This window comes from Poecilia mexicana, unplaced genomic scaffold (genome assembly GCF_051168715.1).
Source record: "Poecilia mexicana isolate PSO_F unplaced genomic scaffold, ASM5116871v1 scaffold_11, whole genome shotgun sequence".
In the NCBI taxonomy this organism is placed as follows: domain Eukaryota; kingdom Metazoa; phylum Chordata; class Actinopteri; order Cyprinodontiformes; family Poeciliidae; genus Poecilia; species Poecilia mexicana.
In genome coordinates, this window is record NW_028263380.1 from 27,910,227 (window position 1) to 27,929,834 (window position 19,608).

Sequence of the window (19,608 nt, forward strand, 5' to 3'; positions counted from 1 at the left end):
CCAGAGGGTCCCCGACCAAGAGGGTCCCCGACCAGAGGGTCCCCGACCAGAGAGTCTCTGACCAGAGTCTCTGACCAGAGGGTCCGACCAGAGGGTCCCCGACCAGAGGGTCCCCGACCAGAGGGTCCCCGACCAGAGAGTCTCCGACCAGAGTCTCTGACCAGAGTCTCTGACCAGAGTCTCCGACCAGAGGGTCCGACCAGAGGGTCCCCGACCAAGAGGGTACGACCAGAGGGTCCCCGACCAGAGAGTCTCCGACCAGAGTCTCCGACCAGAGGGTCCGACCAGAGGGTCCGACCAGAGGGTCTCCGACCAGAGAGTCTCCGACCAGAGAGTCTCCGACCAGAGAGTCTCCGACCAGAGAGTCTCCGACCAGAGGGTCTCCGACCAGAGGGTCTCTGACCAGAGGGTCTCCGATCAGAGGGTCTCAGACCAGAGGGTCCGACCAGAGTCCGAGGGTCTCTGACCGTCTGGTGTTAATCTACACATCAAATCCCGTCCTGTCAGATTAACAGAACATATCTGATAAAACATGAATGCTTGGAGGAAACCTGTCAGGAGTTACACGTGTAACAGAGACAGTTTTCCTGTCCCTCAGCGTCTGACCCCATCAGACACACAGTGAGTTTTGGTGGAACATTAAATCCCTGCTCCTCCAGGAATCCCATGGCGTTCCCAGCGGGGAAACATCGTCCCTCCAGTGTGTCCAGGTCTTCTTCTGAGCCTCCTCCCAGTGGGACCTGAGCACCTCACCAGGGAGGCGTCCATCCCAACCAGATGCTCGAGCCACCTCAACTGACTCCTCTTGTCGTGGAGAAGCAGCGGATCTAATCCGAGTCCATCCAGGATGAATGAGCTTCTCTCTCTAACGGAGACCCCAGACCTCCTACGGAGAAAACTGATTTCGGGCGCTTGTATCTATCATCTTATTCTTTCGGTCACGATCCAAAGCACGTGACCATAGATGAGTTAAGGAATGTAGACTGACCAGTAAATCGAGAGCTTTGCCCTTGACTCGGCTCTCTTTTCACCACGACAGACCAATACAGCGCTTCACTGCACCCATGCACCGCTCCATTCTTCCCCGAGATTCTTCAACTCTCCACCTGGGGCAGGACCTCTTTCCCACCCAGAGAAGGCACTCTGCCCTTTTTCGGCTTTAGACCCTTGGATTTGGAGGCACTGCTCCAAATCATCCTGGCCGCTTCACACTCGGCTGCGAACCGCTCTAGTGAAAAAGCAAGGTCACCAAAACGGATCCCCTCTGCACCTTGGCTGGTCTAGAAATTCAGGTGGTCAGAGCGGCCCGGCTGGCCCGAGTTTATAACTTTCCTCTGCTCATACTGACTTTGTTCTCAAATTTAAAACAATTCCCTTAGCTTGATGCTGATACTCTGTCAGAGAGGAGTGTGATTGGTTTTCTGATTAATCAATAAATGTACGCAATATGGTCAAAAGTTTAAAACATAATTGTTCCAATTTGCTGTTGCAGTCCAGTGAATTCATGATAATAACCATAAATGGTGCTGGGGTGAGGAAAGAGCTGCAGAGGTTAAAGGTTAAAATAACAAACGTTTCAGAATCACACAGACGATGGAGGCTGACCAAGCCTCGACTGCTGGGCCCAAAGGTTCTGGATTACTAACAGAACCGTCTGTTTGAGTAGAAGCGGTGTTGGAGAAACGCTGAGCAGCATTCAAAGGCTCTGCAGGAAGCAGATGATTAACAGACGTGTGTAAAAAGGATCTGCACAGAAAGTTAGTCTCCTCTGGTAGAGGTCTGTCCTCTGATCTGATCTGACCTCTGATCACAGCGTCTTCCTGCATCGTTTCCACTGCTGTGTCTCTGAGGTCGTGACCTTTAATTGATCAGCGCCAAGTATCTGAACCACAAGCTTTGCTGCCAGTTAGGATAACCGCACATGTTCTGCAGCTCTGCTGAGACTATTTAACATCATCATCTGTTTATCATGCTACGCTGATGACGCTCTGTTCTATGTTTCTAAAATCCTTCAGGTTGCTGCAGATTTCTGGTCCAGATTTGTTCCTCAGTGGATGATGTTTGAGTATTTTCTCAGTTTTCATCCTCTGCTCTGTGACCCTCTGTGCCCTCAGACGACCCTTACGTTCATCACCTCGGCAGCACATGCAGGTGGACTCTCAGGATGCCTGGAAACAGGAGTGGGGAGGCGGTTCCACTCCCACCGGACTATTTAGACACTCTGACTGAGTGGATCTGCCAGGACCTGAAATGCGGAAGAGTTCATATTATGAAGGAAATCGTTGCACCTCACGACAGCAAGTGTTTCCAGGACTGTGTGTACCGGGACCGCCGTCTGCAGAACTGCTTAGAGACGTTTACGGCAGGATGCAACGTTACCACAGAAGTGGTTTGTGGTGAGATTTCCTGATTCCCCAAGACAATAGTACATTTATGTTGAAACTGTTTTAAAATGAGGAAGATTCAGTGGTGAAGCTGCACCTTTAACTTTATGAAATGAAACCATATTGATGTTGTAACAGTTGAGGAACTCTAGAGACTGCAGGTAAGAGTCTCTCATCTAGAATCTGTAGAATCAGTGATGTCTGAATTCAGTCACTGGATTGTTTTCAGGTGTGACCTTCCTGCTTTAACATCCTGGTCATGTTGTCTTCAGGTCATCAGTCCGTTCGGCTGGAGGGACATGAGGATCAGTGTGCCGGGCGGGTGGAGGTATGGAAGGACGGGAACTGGGGCACGGTGTGTGACGACAGATGGGACCTGAGAGAAGCCAAGGTGGTTTGCGCCCAGCTGGGCTGTGGGACCGCTCTCAGGGTGACGGGTCAGAATGGATTGTTCCCTCCAGGGAGCGGACCGATTCACCTAGACGAGCTGAACTGCACCGGGAACGAGCAGAACCTGTGGTTCTGTCCGGGTGTCCAGGAAATCTCCGACTGCGGACACAAAGAGGACGCTGGTGTGGTGTGTTCAGGTCAGTCTGATGGAGTTCACCCTGCAGTCAGTGGATCGCTGGTTTGATTTCCGTTCTGCAGCCCTTGTTTGTATTGTTTGCTCCTGCTGGTGTTGGTCAGAAAAACTGATGGTGCAAAATTGCTGCCTTGCTCCTGTCAATCTGCCCAGGGTAGCTGTAGCTTCAATCTAGTATCCACTATCACCAGCATGTGAACTGAAATCTACGCTGTACAGGTCAACTTGAAACTTTTCTCTTCCTGTTTTCCCTGCAGAATCTAAGGCGTTGTTTAGAGTAACTACACCAGGTACGACTGAGTTGATGAATTTTCAGCAATTTCAGCCGAGTCTTTGAATCTTTTCATGTATTTGATGTTTGTCTGTTGCTCCAGCTCCTCCATCAGCCGTTTATTCTCCAGAACATATCGCCATCATATTGCTGTCCATTCTAGAGTTTCTTTTTGCCATCCTCAACATCTTTCTCTGCTGCCGTTACTTCAAATGGCACCGTAGGTCCTCGCCTGGTAAACATCTGAATCTGTAGCAAATCTGTCATATCTGCAGTGAATCCAGCAGTAAGTTTGTTCTAATATTGTTTGTAAAGATGAGCGAGGTGAGAAGAAGAGAGCAGACGCTGGTGTGAAGAACCAGGTGACTGTGAGAGTGTAGAATCCTGAAGATGGACCAAAGCTTGAAGAAGCACAGACTCCAACATCCTGATTATTGGTTTAGAAAACAAGTAATAAAAGGAATGTATATTGATATACACTGTAAAAAATGTTGCATTATCATCAGGGGCATCAACCTGCCCCTGATCTTTGGGCCTAAAGAGGATGAAGATGATGATGATGGATGAAGATGATGATGCAGGATTTTCTGTATAAGTCTGGTGGGCCACCAGGCTACTTACTTACACTCAACCACTGGGCTTAGCAAGTTTTCTGGGGGAAAAACTTGCTAAGCCCGCTGACAAGCGCCTGGTGGCCAGGCTTAGCCCAAAGAGGAGACATGGGTCCCCCTTCCCATGTGCTGTGGGAGGGGCTAAGAGGGTTGGGTGCAGTGTAGGATGGGTGATGGCCAAGGGTGGGGGTCCTGACGATCTGTTCTTCGGCTGCAGATGCTGGATTTTGGGATGTGGAATGGCACCTCTCTGGTGGGTAAGGAGCCGGAGCTAGTGTGTGAGACTGAGAGGTTCCACCTAGAAATGGTCGGCCTCACCTCAACGCATGGCTTGAGGTGCCATAACACCTCGAGCCATGTGTCCTTGAGAGGGGTTGGATATACTTTCACTCTAGAGTTGCCCCTGGTGAGAGTGGGTATACTTTTTGCCCCCCATCTCGGCGCCTGTACGTTGGGGTTTACCCCAGTGAACAAGAGGTACCTTCCCTCCGCCTATGAGTGCGGGGATGAGTTCTGACTGTGTGTGCTTACGCACTGAACAACAGTTCAGATTATGCACCCTTTTTGGACTCCTTGTAGGGGATACTGGAGAGGTAAAGGAAGGTAATTTTATTTATATTGCACATTTTCAGCAACAAGGTAATATAAAGTGCTTTGACAGGAATTAAAAGCAAATACAAACAAAATAAACCAAAGGAAAGAGCAAAAGAAGAAAAAGAATCTAATGTTGATCCTCCTGGGGACTCCCTTGTTCTACTGGGGGACTTCAACGCTCATGTGGGCAATGACAGTGAGACCAGGAGGGACGTGGTTGGGAGAAATGGCCCCCCAATCTGAACTCAAGTGGTGTTCTGTTGTTGGACTTCTGTGCTTGTCATGGATTGTCCATCATGAACACCATGTTCAGGCATAAGGGTGTCCATATGTGCACTTGGCACCAGGACACCCTAAGCCGCAGTTCAATGATCGACTTTGTTGACATTTCTTCGGCTCTGCAGCCGTATGTTTTGGACACTTGGGTGAAGAGAGGTGCGGAGCTGTCCACTGACCACTACCTGATGGTAAGTTGGCTCTGGTGGTGGGAGAGGAAGCCGGTCAGACCTGGCAGGCCCAAACGGGTAGTGAGGGTCTGCTGGCAACGTCTGGCAGAGTCCCCTGTGAGACGAAGCTTTAACTCCCAGAACTTCAAACACGTTCCAGGGGATGTGGGGGACATTGAGTCTGAGTGGACCATGTTCCGTGCCTCCATTGTCGAGACGGCTTATTGGTTCTCCAGGAATATGGGGTACCAGGCCCTTTGATACAGGCTGTCAGATCCCTGTATGACAGATGTCGGAGTCTGGTCTGCATTGCCGGCAGTAAGTCGGGCTCGTTTCCGGTGAGAGTTGGCCTCCGCCAAGGCTGCCCTTTGTCACCGATTCTGTTCATTACTTTCATGGACAGAATCTCTAGACCAGCCGAGGTGTTGAGGGGATCCGTTTTGGTGGCCTTAGGATAGCATCTCTGCTTTTTACAGATGATGTGATCCTGTTGGCTTCATCACGTCGTGATCTGCAGCTCTCACTGGAGTGGTTCGCGGCCGAGTGTGAAGTGGCAGGGATGAGGCTCAGTGCCTCCAAATCCGAGGCCATGGTCTTGAACCGGAAAAGGGTAGAGTGCCTTCTCCGGGTTTAAGTATCTCAGGATCTTGTTCACGAATGAGGGAAGAGGGGAGCAGGAGATCGACAGGCGGATTGCCGCAGCGTCTACAGGGAAACGGGCACTGTACCGGTCCGTTGTGGTGAAGAGAGAGCTGAGTCTAAAAGTGAAGGTCTCGATTTACCGGTCGATCTACGTTCCTACTTTCATTTACAGTCATTAGCTTTGGGTCATGACTGAAAGAATGAGATTGCGGATACAGGCGACAAGTTTTCTCCGTAAGGTGTCTAGGCTCTCCCGTAGAGATAGGATGAGAAACTCGGTCATCCGGGAGGGACTCAGAGTAGAGCCGCTGCTCCTCCATGTCGAAAGAAGCCACCTGAGGTGGTTCAGGGGTCTGGTCAGGATGCTTGAGCCACCTCAGGTGGGACCTGATGAGTTCAGGTCTTACCAGTAGGATGGGAAGACCCAGGACACCCTGGAGGGACCATGTCTCTCGGCTGGCCTGGGAACGCCTTGTGATTCCCTGGAGGAGCTGGAACAGAGGCTGAGGAGAGGGAAGTCTGGGTCTCCTTACTTAGGCTGCTAGCCCCGCGACCCGACCCCGGATATAGGGAAGAAGATGGACGGACGGATGAATGGATGGACTGGTGGTGGTGATGATGATGATGGGTGAAGGAGAAACTGTTTTTGTCCAACCAGCTGCTGTGGAAAACGTTTCCATTCTCTTACGTAGGGGAGTCCGACCAGAGGGTCCGACCAGAGGGTCCCCGACCAGAGAGTCCCCGACCAGAGAGTCCCCGACCAGAGAGTCTCCGACCAGAGAGTCTCCGACCAGAGGGTCCGACCAGAGAGTCTCCGACCAGAGGGTCCGACCAGAGAGTCTCCGACCAGAGAGTCTCCGACCAGAGAGTCTCCGACCAGAGGGTCCGACCAGAGGGTCCGACCAGAGGGTCCGACCAGAGGGTCCGACCAGAGGGTCCGACCAGAGAGTCTCTGACAAGAGGGTCTGACCAGAGGGTCCGACCAGAGGGTCTCCGACCAGAGGGTCTCCGACCAGAGAGTCTCCGACCAGAGGGTCCGACCAGAGGGTCCGACCAGAGGGTCCCCGACCAGAGAGTCTCCGACCAGAGGGTCCCCGACCAGAGAGTCTCCGACCAGAGGGTCCGACCAGAGAGTCTCTGACAAGAGGGTCTGACCAGAGGGTCTGACCAGAGGGTCCGACCAGAGGGTCCGACCAGAGGGTCCGATCAGAGAGTCTCTGACAAGAGTCTCTGACCAGAGGGTCCGACCAGAGGGTCCGACCAGAGGGTCCGACCAGAGGGTCCGACCAGAGGGTCCGACCAGAGGGTCCGACCAGAGAGTCCCCGACCAGAGAGTCCCCGACCAGAGAGTCCCCGACCAGAGAGTCCCCGACCAGAGGGTCCGACCAGAGGGTCCGACCAGAGGGTCCCCGACCAGAGGGTCCCCGACCAGAGGGTCCCCGACCAGAGAGTCTCTGACCAGAGAGTCTCTGACCAGAGAGTCTCTGACCAGAGAGTCTCCGACCAGAGGGTCCGACCAGAGAGTCTCTGACCAGAGGGTCCGACCAGAGGGTCCGACCAGAGGGTCCCCGACCAGAGAGTCTCCGACCAGAGTCTCCGACCAGAGGGTCCGACCAGAGGGTCCGACCAGAGGGTCCCCGACCAAGAGGGTCCCCGACCAGAGGGTCCCCGACCAGAGAGTCTCTGACCAGAGTCTCTGACCAGAGGGTCCGACCAGAGGGTCCCCGACCAGAGGGTCCCCGACCAGAGAGTCTCCGACCAGAGTCTCTGACCAGAGTCTCTGACCAGAGTCTCCGACCAGAGGGTCCGACCAGAGGGTCCCCGACCAAGAGGGTACGACCAGAGGGTCCCCGACCAGAGAGTCTCTGACCAGAGTCTCTGACCAGAGTCTCCGACCAGAGGGTCCCCGACCAGAGAGTCTCTGACCAGAGAGTCTCCGACCAGAGGGTAAGACCAGAGGGTCTCTGACCAGAGGGTGTCTGACCAGAGGGTCTGACCAGAGGGTCCGACCAGAGGGTCCCCGACCAGAGAGTCTCCGACCAGAGTCTCCGACCAGAGGGTCCGACCAGAGGGTCCGACCAGAGAGTCTCCGACCAGAGAGTCTCCGACCAGAGAGTCTCCGACCAGAGAGTCTCCGACCAGAGGGTCTCTGACCAGAGGGTCTCCGATCAGAGGGTCTCAGACCAGAGGGTCCGACCAGAGTCCGAGGGTCTCTGACCGTCTGGTGTTAATCTACACATCAAATCCCGTCCTGTCAGATTAACAGAACATATCTGATAAAACATGAATGCTTGGAGGAAACCTGTCAGGAGTTACACGTGTAACAGAGACAGTTTTCCTGTCCCTCAGCGTCTGACCCCATCAGACACACAGTGAGTTTTGGTGGAACATTAAATCCCTGCTCTCACTACTGAAGGCATTTCCCCCAGAAAGGAAACCATTTTCCCAAAATAACTCAGCCAAAGGTCGGAAAAGCTTTAAATGCAGCAGATGTGAAATGAGCAAATGTTTCCCTTTATGTGCCTAACTTCTCCTCTAATTCAGAAATACCAGGCAGCAAACTGCCAGAAGTGGAATAACCAATAAAGCCACGTTTCAAGAAACCAAAGGAACATTGTCACTTGCATAACTGGCTTGTATAGGCTTGTGTGTTGAATTTCTCTTTCTGTCTTTAGGTCTGGCCCATGTTAACAGGTTGGAGCCGTTTCTGCATTTCTTCCTGAACTGAAAACTGTTCATTTGTTTCATCCTCACCGAACTGTTCTTCATCGTCAGGCCAATCGTCCAGATTGCTGCTGTTCAGCAATCTCTCTTTTTCTTACTCTAGTCAGTTGCCAACAAGAGCAACACGAGGATCATCAGGTGGATCCAGCTCCAGCTGTACGACTGCAGTCACTGGATCTGCTTATCCTGGCGTCGGTCCTGACCCAGTAAAATAGCTTGCAGTACCTGCTAATAGGACATAGGGGGCGCTTACTTATTTCATTTAAAAGTGTCTCTGGATTGGACCCTGGGGAACTCCACGTCATGTTTTTACATTCCTGAACTAACCCTCCTCAGCATAAAAGCAGAAAACACATTTTACTTGTTATGTTTCTCCTCCACTCAGTCCAGCAATCAGAAATCTAGTCAGAACCGTCCAAAGTGGTTCTGACTGCCTGAGAACGGCTGAGTTTGACTCAGTCATAATGTCAACCAACAACTTTATTCACAAAACAGGAAATGAAGACAATGTTTTTAATCTTTTTTTCTCCTTTATTTCTGCAAATGTTCCTGCAGTTTCAGTTAAAATCACGTTTCTGTGGTTTTCTTATTGCTTTAAATGATTTTATTTTTCACGCTCAGCCGTTTTTGAAAGCAGAAGAAGAGAGTTGGAGCCTCTGATGTTTCACTTCCTGCTGCGATGCAGAGTTCAGTCTGAGAAGAAGAAGAGGTTCATGTGGAGGATCATCTCCTCGCTGTGACACCAAGATGAAGCTGCTTCAGTTCCTCTTCATCCTCCAGCTGAGCTCGCTCTCTCCAGGTAAACTTTACATTCACAGGCTGAAAGGCAGAGCTGGAAACAGCAGGACTACAGCTGTTACCTCCAGATGAAGATGTTACTTTGAGCTTCAAGCTGGATGTTCATCTGGTCTCAGCTCTTCGTCTTCATTCTGTTTTTTCTGTTTGGAATAAGTTTCCTAGAAATAATTAAAGCATTAGAGACGTTTATTTGTTTTCAGTCTTTCCTTCCAGGGTTTTATTTCTGGACAAATGAAATAAGTTTTTACAGTCTGCTTTCAATGCGGTTCAAACTGGTTTCCAAACTGTGAAGCTGGTTCTGAATCTGGACAAGACGAAAGCAATCGATCTGTTGCTCTCCAGCTTCACAAACTGATTCTAAATATCTGGGTTTTATTTTAGGGTTTCCTTTTTAACGCACACAGAAAACGAAGGTCGTGTTTTGTGATGGATCCTGATCGTCTGTCAGAAGGAACTTGGTGTCAGCAGCGTTCTGATGGATCGTGAGACGTTTTGAATATGAATGCTTCACCAAACGTCTCTGTGCTGTCAGGTTTGGACTAGGCCGCTCGCAGCGTCTCAATGTCTCTTGTAGAAGAAACCATCACTTGATGATCCAGGTTTCTAAAAGTGGGCTGCAGCTGGTTCAACTCCCTGTTGCTGCCCGTTCTTTACGCTGCTGCAGGTTCTTGGCGTTGGGCAGAGAAAGGGAAGCGAGGATTCAGAGATGGAATCGGCTTAGAAACGTGACTCTACCACTGCTTTTAAAACGTTTCTAATTTGTTTTAACGTCGAGTGAATGTTTTGGTTCAGTTTTCTTTTGTGTAGCCAGGTTGTTGTGTTGTATGTTGCTCAGGTCTCTCTTGAAAATGAGATCTAGATCTTAGTGGAGTTTTAAACAATGAAAAATCAAAACTAAAGATATTTAAAGGTGCAGGTGAGGCAGCTCTGATAGTTTCCCTCCATCGACTGCAAACTGAAACGGATGAATCTCCCAGTCCGCGTGTTTTAAATCCAGAATCCTGTTGTACATATTCTGTGTTTCTGCAGCTTGTTGCTTCACAATGCTGCTCTCAAATTAAAAACTAAACTCCCTTTATTCGTCATTTCAGCTCTTCTCGATGCTTCCACTCCAGATGCTGGGGTCCAAGTGCCACCTGAAGACATGGACGGTGAGTAAGACGTTGATCTGCAGCCTTTCCTCCCGACAGAGAGCCAAACTCATGTCCTGCTGTTCTGGTGCCGGTGGTTCGGCCCGCATCAGGCGCAGCAGCATGCAGTGTGATGCTGCGGCGGTGGCAGGATGTGGGGTGACCTGCTGAGGAAGTGCCTCTGGGCGATGCAGCAGCTGCAGCGCTCCCACGCAGGCTGGCGTCAAACACGCTGCAGTTATTGAGACAAACAGGTTCAGCCTCAGATCCTCACTTTACCCGCAGAATCACAGGAAGGGAAACACACCACTACAGGAAAGGAAGCAGAATCGCACTCTGACAAGAAAACCTAAATGTTCTGTCACGGTTTTCTCAAGTGTGGAGGAGAATCATGAGCAGTGAAATATTTTCACAAAGTAGTTCATCAAATACAGAATATAACTCAAAATGTGTATTTGCATGCTTGTCTTAATATTGTTAGGCTTCAAAGTTCAACCACTTATTTTGTGTTTTCTTGCATTTTTCTGAAATCCGACCATCTTGATGCTTGATGTGCTGCCTGTGATTTCTAACACCTGGTGGGTCAGGAGCTGCTGCTCCAGCTAACGTTCCAGGCAAGAGGCGGGTCACTTGGACAACACACACACACACACACACACACACACACACACACACACACACACACACACACACACACACACACCTAAGGAGAATTTAGAGAAACCAATTAACCTGACAGTCATTTTTTGGACTGAGGGAGGAAACAGGAGAACCGGAGAGAACATGCAAAGACCCAGATGTGTGTGTGTGTGTGTGTGTGTGTGTGTGTGTGTGTGTGTGTGTGTGTGTGTGTGTGTGTGTGTGTGTGTGTGTGTGTGTGTGAGCATTCAGAGCGACCACAGATTGTGAGAATTAAAGTCCTACAGTCTTTCTTGGTTCTGTCGGATCCAGGTTCTCTGCAGTGTTTCTGCTCTTTGGTTGGTGGCAGAAATGCGACGGCCTGCAGTCGGAGTGAAGCTGAAAGGTGCGGCTGAACCGTCTCACCAGCCGCCTCCATCAGAAGGAAGCAGGAGTTATTTTTAGTTTCTCGCTGCAGCTCCTTCTTCCTTCTGGATGTTTCTGTTATTCCTGAGAAAAGTTTTTCTCAGCTCCAGCTGTCGGCCCGTTTCCCTCAGGATGGATTTTATTCCTTATCGATTGGTTTTTCTCTTGAGCCCATCAGGTCAGAGGTCAGAGTAACTTCAGCATCTATGTGGGTTTAAGTCCTCCAACAATCAGTTTTCATTTGACTTTAAGGATAAATTAAAGCTTGTTTTATCACTTTTATCTTCACTTTTCTCACTAAGAATTTTATTTTTGAAATTAGACTAAATTTGTAATATTATGAGAATAAAGTAGAGATTTAACTCCTACAGTCAGTCAGTTCTGCGTTAAACTCGGTGAAGTTCCACTTTTATAATGAAGCAAATCGACTGTCGGTATCAGAACCTGGCTGACCGGGCCGCTCAGCAGGTGGTCAGAGCGGCCCGGCTGGCCCGAGTTTATAACTTTCCTCTGCTCATACTGACTTTGTTCTCAAATTTAAAACAATTCCCTTAGCTTGATGCTGATACTCTGTCAGAGAGGAGTGTGATTGGTTTTCTGATTAATCAATAAATGTACGCAATATGGTCAAAAGTTTAAAACATAATTGTTCCAATTTGCTGTTGCAGTCCAGTGAATTCATGATAATAACCATAAATGGTGCTGGGGTGAGGAAAGAGCTGCAGAGGTTAAAGGTTAAAATAACAAACGTTTCAGAATCACACAGACGATGGAGGCTGACCAAGCCTCGACTGCTGGGCCCAAAGGTTCTGGATTACTAACAGAACCGTCTGTTTGAGTAGAAGCGGTGTTGGAGAAACGCTGAGCAGCATTCAAAGGCTCTGCAGGAAGCAGATGATTAACAGACGTGTGTAAAAAGGATCTGCACAGAAAGTTAGTCTCCTCTGGTAGAGGTCTGTCCTCTGATCTGATCTGACCTCTGATCACAGCGTCTTCCTGCATCGTTTCCACTGCTGTGTCTCTGAGGTCGTGACCTTTAATTGATCAGCGCCAAGTATCTGAACCACAAGCTTAGCTGCCAGTTAGGATAACCGCACATGTTCTGCAGCTCTGCTGAGACTATTTAACATCATCATCTGTTTATCATGCTACGCTGATGACGCTCTGTTCTGTTTCTAAAATCCTTCAGGTTGCTGCAGATTTCTGGTCCAGATTTGTTCCTCAGTGGATGATGTTTGAGTATTTTCTCAGTTTTCATCCTCTGCTCTGTGACCCTCTGTGCCCTCAGACGACCCTTACGTTCATCACCTCGGCAGCACATGCAGGTGGACTCTCAGGATGCCTGGAAACAGGAGTGGGGAGGCGGTTCCACTCCCACCGGACTATTTAGACACTCTGACTGAGTGGATCTGCCAGGACCTGAAATGCGGAAGAGTTCATTCTGTGAATAAATCCAACCTGCCTCCCAGAGACAAGTGCTTCCAGGACTGTGTGTACCGGGACCGCCGTCTGCAGAGCTGCTTGGAGACGTCTACTCCAGGATGCATCGTGCTCACAGACGTGGTTTGTGGTGAGACTTTCCTGATTCTCCAGGAAAACAAACAGAGGTGGAGGCCTGACGGTTTGGCATTTTGTTGATTGCCATCATCATCAAAGTCATCGGTACACATCAAACACGCCCTGTGAAAGTATTCGGCCTCCTTGAACTTTTCAACCTTCTGCCACTTTTCAGGCTTTGAACATAAAGATCTAAAACTTTTTTTATTTTGTGAAGAATCAAGAGTGGGACAAAGTTTATTGGATATTTTAAACTTTTTTGACAAATAAAGTCCTACAGAGTGTGGCGTGTAATATCATTGACCCCCTTGCATTAACACTCTGTAGCGCCACCTTGTGGTGTGATTACAGCTGCCATTGTTTGGTTTTGTCTCCATCAGTTTCGCCCATTCTTCAGGAAGAAGGAGGTTGGATGGAGAGTGAACAGCAGCTTTCAGCTCTTCCCACAGATTCTCCATTGGATTCAGGTCTGGACTTTGACTAGGCCATTCTAACACCTGGATACGTTTGTGAACCGTTCCGTTGTGGGTTTTGCTTCATGTTTGGGATCTTTGTCTTGTTGAAGGTGAATCTCAGGTCTTTGCAGGTTTTCTTCCAGAATGGTTCCGTTTTCAGCTCCATCCGTCTTCCATCAATGTTTTCCATCTTCTCTGTCCCTGCTGAAGAAAAGCAGCCCAAACCATGATGCTGCCACTGTCATGTCTGGCAGTGGGGATGGTGTGTTCAGGGTGATGAGCTGTGTTGCTTTTATGCCAAACATATCTGACCAGAGCTCCTTCTTCCACATGTTTGTGTCTCCCAGGTGCTTGTGGGGAAACTTTAAACCTGATTTTTATGGCTTTCTTCTTCTGGCCAGATTTATCCAGTGTCCCACTGACTGTTGTCCTATGGACAGACTCTCCCACCTGAGCTGTAGATCTCTGCAGTTCATCCAGAGCGATCCTGGGCCTGTTGGCTGCATGTGTGATCAGTTTTCTTCTTGTTCCAGATGAGGGTTTAGAGCAGTGGTCCCCAAACTACGGCCCGCTGGCCGGATCCGGCCCGCCTCCACACTTGGTGCGGCCCCCTGAACAATACCAGAGAGCGTTCAGATTTTTTTCATATACTGTATTTCTGGACTATAAGCCGCTATTTTTTTCCCTAAGCTTTGAAGCATGCAGCTTACAGCCCGGTGTGGCTTATATGTGGATTTTTCTTCAACCACCAGGGGGCTCTTTAGCAGGAAGTGAATCATTGGAAGTCAGAATTGGAAATAAAAGAAGAAAGCGCCATTAAAACGGAATTAGGTTTTAATAGGGAATTGAAATTTGAGAATGTTGTTGATCAGTTAAACAGCATTGAGGGGAAAAAGAAGATTTTTGTTTTTTTAAATACTGGAATCATGAGAATCTGAGGTACAGATATTAGGATCCAGTAGATGGCAGTAGTGCAACAATAATGGATGCAAGCTGCCGTTGGAATCTAAAGAAGAAGAAGAAGGAAGCGCCTATTTTCATTTAGCTCATGCTAGTAGCAACACGAAGGATCAGCACTTTTACTGTTACCGTTCAGAAACTACCGTAATCAGTTCAGTTAAATCTAAACTTGGAAACTTTTTCTTTTTCAACCGTAATAAATGTGATATTCAATCAACCCGTTATGACTCAGATGGTGGCTGTCCGCCCCCCCTGCTGCATCGCTGTGGAAAACCTGCAGCGGCAGAGAAATCTGCGGCTTATAGTCCAGAAAATACGGTATTTATTTCATAAATAGTGTTATTTCCTGGATTTATTCTGTGAAGAACCCAGAGGGGGTTATTTGATTGTGCTTTATGGAAAACAAGAAATTTTTACATCCAGGCTCCTGCAGTCGTCTCACTGTTTCTGTTACAAACTGACTTTGGGCTCCAGCAGAGAAGGGCAAAGTTATGTGGCCCTCAGAGGAAAACTTTGGGGACCCCTGGACTAGAGGGACGGCCGGGTCTGGGTAGATTTGGTCTGATGCTCCTTCCATTTCAACATGATCGCTGCTCAGAGCTCCTTCAGGTGTTTAAAGCTCCTTTTGCATCCAAAACCGGCTTTAAACTTCTGGGCCCTGCCTGCTGCGTTCCTTGGCCTCCATGATTCTCTCTGCGCTTTAAACAACCAGAGACGATCACAGAGCAGGTGCATTTATACGGGCCCTGATTACACACAGGTGGGTTCTGTTCATCATCGTTAGGACAACGTTGGATCATTCAGAGACACAAACTGAACGTCTGGGCTGAGTTTGCTGCACTGACAGTGAAGGAGCCCAATCATATTACACGCCACACTTTGCAGTTTTTTATTTGTTAAAAAAGTTTAAAATATCCAATAAACTTTGTTCCACCTCTTGATTGTGTCCCACTTGTTGGTTCTTCATAAAATAATAAAATCTTTGTTTGAAGCCTGAAAAGCGGCAAAAAGTTGAAAAGTTCAAGGAGGCTGAATACTTTGGATCGGCTCTGTGACAGATCTATGTTCCATTTATTACGTTTCAGAAGTAACTGAACATTTGGGTGTTAAGCCTTAAAGGCATTCAGTGTTTCAGCTGATCTTCAGTTTTCTGCAAGTTTGTTCCAGATCTGTGGTGCATAGAACCTGAATGCAGCTTCTCCATGTTTGGTTCTGGATGCAGAGCAGAACCAGAACCTGAACCAGAGGGGTCTGAAGGTTGATACAACAGCAGATTAATATTTTTTCCAAATGTTCTTTAGCTGATAGAAGGCTGACTTTGCAATGGCCTTTATGTGGCTCAGATGGTTCAGGTCAGAGGTCAACCTGATCTCTATTTTCCAGCTGGAACAACAGAAGCTGTGTGTTGACTCTAGATCTGTCACTGTCAGGGGGGCATTTCTCCACGGAAACTTTACCGGACACAACCTTCGCTTTACTGGGAGCAATGGAATCAGTGATGTCTGAATTCAGTCACTGGATTGTTTTCAGGTGTGACCTTCCTGCTTTAACATCCTGGTCATGTTGTCTTCAGGTCATCAGTCCGTTCGGCTGGAGGGACATGAGGATCAGTGTGCCGGGCGGGTGGAGGTATGGAAGGACGGGAACTGGGGCACGGTGTGTGACGACAGATGGGACCTGAGAGAAGCCAAGGTGGTTTGCGCCCAGCTGGGCTGTGGGACCGCTCTCAGGGTGACGGGTCAGAATGGATTGTTCCCTCCAGGGAGCGGACCGATTCACCTAGACGAGCTGAACTGCACCGGGAACGAGCAGAACCTGTGGTTCTGTCCGGGTGTCCAGGAAATCTCCGACTGCGGACACAAAGAGGACGCTGGTGTGGTGTGTTCAGGTCAGTCTCCATCAAACATCTGGTCTGTTGGACATGAACTGTCCAAGCTGACGTCTGTCTCTGCCAGTGTCCACATTTGGACACAAACTCGTCTTGTGGATGCGGTGATGAGGTTTATTTGGAGGAGCTGCAATCATTTGAAATGTTTTTCTCACAAAAAGGAATGAAAACTAAAGATCAGGGCCGTGCAGAGGCCACTAAGGGGCAGGAGCTCAAAGAAAAGGGGGCCATCTAACCTTCTAGGACAGAATATTAACGAAGCCTCTCAGATTTCAGAGTTTAATAAACAATGATAAATTACAAAACTGTGAGATTTACAATCAAAGCTAAGGAAAATCTCTATACAGAGCATACAACTATGCATATGTAAGATATTTTATTAGTAATTTCTTTCTGCAGGTCTATTTTGTTATAGGAAAGTTTTGCAATATTCAAACCCGCAATTTAGCGAGATATGTAAATCAGAGCTGCTGGTTTAGCTCTGATTTACATATTTAGTCTTTACAGAATTAAACTATTAAAATATAAACAAGGGCCCAATGCAGCCTTTTAGTGACTGTAATCTATAAAACAGAGCTGCCTGGTTGCTGCAGTGGAGATGAAGATGGTCCATTCAGGAAAGCAGAGCTGCATCAAACTTTAACTGGAGCTGCAGAAAAAAAACAAAAGCAAATATTGAATTGTTAATGTATGTCACCATGAGAAAAGCCGACTGAGTTTAGCTTAAAAAACTTTTTTCTCACATGACGTCGGGGGCGGGGCCTAAAATCACAACAAAAGATTTCTGATGTGTGCAAATAAAAGTTTGTTTGGCAAATAACTTTTAAAGTTCACGAGACAAAAATGAGTTATTTAATTTAGAAAAAAAGATTTTTAAACAAAATGTTTTGCTTTTAAAAAAGAAATAATTACAATTCCAAAAGTTTTGATTACAATTTTATTTTACTTAACTGAGGTTAGTTTTGTTTATTGAATAATTGGGAAAAAATAAATAAATAACTTCATACTCTGTGAACCAGACCATAAACTTAAAGTCTGGTTGAGTTTTTCCTTCATTAATGACTTTTATTACACACATTTTATCTATCATGGTAGTTCAGGCGAGTTATTTTAATTCTACATGAATATCCTTGTTGGACTTTATTTAAGTGCTATTCTCCTAGATACACTTACCCAACGCCAGAATAAAATGTACTTTATGCAGCAAAGGAAATTAGACATAAATCCATTATGGAGATGATCGGTTTGGACGGCGATGTTCCCCTATTGCATAATCGATGCTGAAGAATGACTGATATCATTAACGATACAGGGAAGAAGCTTTTATTTATCTGGCTTTGCTAGCAAAGTCGTTAGCTAGCAGCTAGTTAATAGCACAACAACAACAGCCTAATGTCTGTGTGATAGAAACACTGAATGATAGATAAGAACAGTTTCTCCTCACCTGGCTGTCTCCTCCCCTCAGTAGTTCTTCAGAGAAAGGCAGACAGAGGCCTGTCAGTGTCTGTTGTATCTCATTACCTCTCTGCTTAAACCTCTGAAGCAGAAACGAGACTTCAACGTTTTCCATCATCTGACAAGCAGCAGGTCTGCTCCACTTTATTCACCAAAACGTTTTAATTCACCAAAAACTGATCTGTAATCTGAACGTTCGCTACGTTCAGCTCCAGTTAGCCGCCTTATCTCACTGTGGAGAGACAACTGGGTCACGGGCAAAAGGTCAAAGGTCACAAGGTGACCAGAGGGATTATTATGTTGTACAAAAAACCCAACAAAAAAATAATAATTTTAGTACGTGTTATGTGTCAGAAATAATACAACAATAAATAAATAAATTGACCAAAAGGGCACTTGGGGGCAAGGAGCAAAAGGGGCAGGTGCTCAAGCACCCTTACCCCCACCCCCTTCAAAAGATACACAAATATCAACATGGCTCAAAGTTAAATTCCCATCTGATTCCACTTCCATTCCCCCAACCATCTTACCATCATCAAACCATGCTACCATCAAACCATGCTACCATCCTACCATCAAATTATCAAACCATCCTACCATCAAACCATGCTACCATCCTACTATCAAATTATCAAACCATCCTACCATCAAACCATGCTACCATCCTACTATCAAATTATCAAACCATCCTACCATCAAACCATGCTACCATCCTACTATCAAATTATCAAACCATCCTATCATCAAACCATCCTACCATCAAATTATCAAACCATCCTACCATCCTACCATCAAACCATCCTACCATCAAACCATCCTACCTGTCTTTTCTCCATTTGTTTTAATGTTATTTTTGGATCCTTCCACCTTAAACCAGCAGTTTCTGTGTGTTTGCTTCAAGTAATAAAGAATCTGAAATATTTGACCTTAAACCTAAACATTATGGATTAGCTTGAATCTTTTCTTTTCCTGTTTTCCCTGCAGATTCGAAGGCGTTTTTTGGAGTAGCCACAGAAGGTGTGACTGAGTTGATGACCACAGGTGAACATTTAAGAGTTGAATTTATTTCTTAAAAGAGATCAATGGACTTTCAGGAGTGTGACTGAGTGAACCTGAACCTCTGATGTCCGTCCGTTGCTCCAGCTCGTCTTGCCGGCGCTCCGTCGCCTGAACATCTCAGCATCGTGGTTCTGGCTCTTGGACTGCTTGTTTTCGCCATCCTGAGTTTGGTTCTCTGCTGCCTTTACAGGCGACAGCACGGTAGGTCCTCATCTCCTAAAGGTCGAATCTGCAGCAAATCTAGCAGTAAAGTTGCTTTTAACATCATTAGCAAAGTTGAGATCGGTGAGGACAACGGAGCAGACGGTTTGAACAACCTGCGGACGATGAGGAGGAGACGATGAAGATGGACCAAAGCTTGAAGACGTGTCGGCTCTAAAATACTGATTATTGTCAGAGTGATTTATTAAACAGAAAAAACCCATTTATTTCTGAATGATTCATTCTAAATGTAATATATGTAGTGAAAATAGAAGTACTGTGGTACGCAGATCAGCGTTTCCTCCTGATCTGCTGAACGTCAGACTTGCTGAAAGCTTTGATTTCCATAAATATCTGGATTTCTCCATTTTGTCCTCCTGAGTTTTTGTTTTTCTGAAATCTCGTCTTTGGTTTGTGTGCAGTGTTTCTCCTGCAGCAGACTCGCTCCAAGCAGACGGCGCCCAGCGATCCTCCTCTGAACCTCTACAAGGTGAACCAGAACCTGGTGAGAGCCGGTCCCGCCCCGCTGCAGACCGTCGGTGAGTCCGGAGCGTCTCCGACCAGCAGCTGCTGCAGCCACCTGCTGCAGTCCTGCACAGTGACGGCCAGACCGTGGAGTCGGTTCATTCATGTTTCTGTCTCAAAGTCCCGTCCGACTCCAGGACCGTGTGGAGCCAGATCAGGAGAGCGGACGGCGCGTCAGGAGACCCAGACCGTGAGCCGTCTGTCAGGATGTCCACCTTCCACAGTGAGACAACTTCCTGTCTCCTGCTCTGCTTTTGTCTCTGGCCATTTGCTTCATGATA

At 47.6% G+C, this 19,608-nt stretch overlaps 1 protein-coding gene across 1 annotated transcript in view; it reads left to right on the forward strand.

Annotated features, from left to right (window-relative positions):
- The window catches only part of LOC106910241 (scavenger receptor cysteine-rich domain-containing protein DMBT1-like), a 35,492-nt gene that overhangs the window by 12,090 nt on the left and 3,794 nt on the right, over window positions 1-19,608 (forward strand). Inside the window, exons 13-33 of the mRNA XM_088009836.1 lie at window positions 23-222; window positions 2,102-2,396; window positions 2,657-2,971; window positions 3,225-3,257; window positions 3,342-3,473; window positions 3,554-3,606; window positions 4,067-4,255; window positions 4,791-4,910; window positions 5,031-5,134; window positions 6,224-6,328; window positions 6,835-7,069; window positions 7,149-7,364; window positions 8,359-8,446; window positions 8,917-9,054; window positions 10,145-10,204; window positions 12,516-12,797; window positions 15,773-16,087; window positions 18,527-18,583; window positions 18,686-18,802; window positions 19,225-19,341; window positions 19,449-19,550. Of these exons, the coding sequence (XP_087865962.1) occupies window positions 23-222; window positions 2,102-2,396; window positions 2,657-2,971; window positions 3,225-3,257; window positions 3,342-3,473; window positions 3,554-3,606; window positions 4,067-4,255; window positions 4,791-4,910; window positions 5,031-5,134; window positions 6,224-6,328; window positions 6,835-7,069; window positions 7,149-7,364; window positions 8,359-8,446; window positions 8,917-9,054; window positions 10,145-10,204; window positions 12,516-12,797; window positions 15,773-16,087; window positions 18,527-18,583; window positions 18,686-18,802; window positions 19,225-19,341; window positions 19,449-19,550 (3,273 nt within the window). The remainder of the gene's footprint in view (window positions 1-22; window positions 223-2,101; window positions 2,397-2,656; window positions 2,972-3,224; window positions 3,258-3,341; window positions 3,474-3,553; window positions 3,607-4,066; window positions 4,256-4,790; window positions 4,911-5,030; window positions 5,135-6,223; window positions 6,329-6,834; window positions 7,070-7,148; window positions 7,365-8,358; window positions 8,447-8,916; window positions 9,055-10,144; window positions 10,205-12,515; window positions 12,798-15,772; window positions 16,088-18,526; window positions 18,584-18,685; window positions 18,803-19,224; window positions 19,342-19,448; window positions 19,551-19,608) is intronic.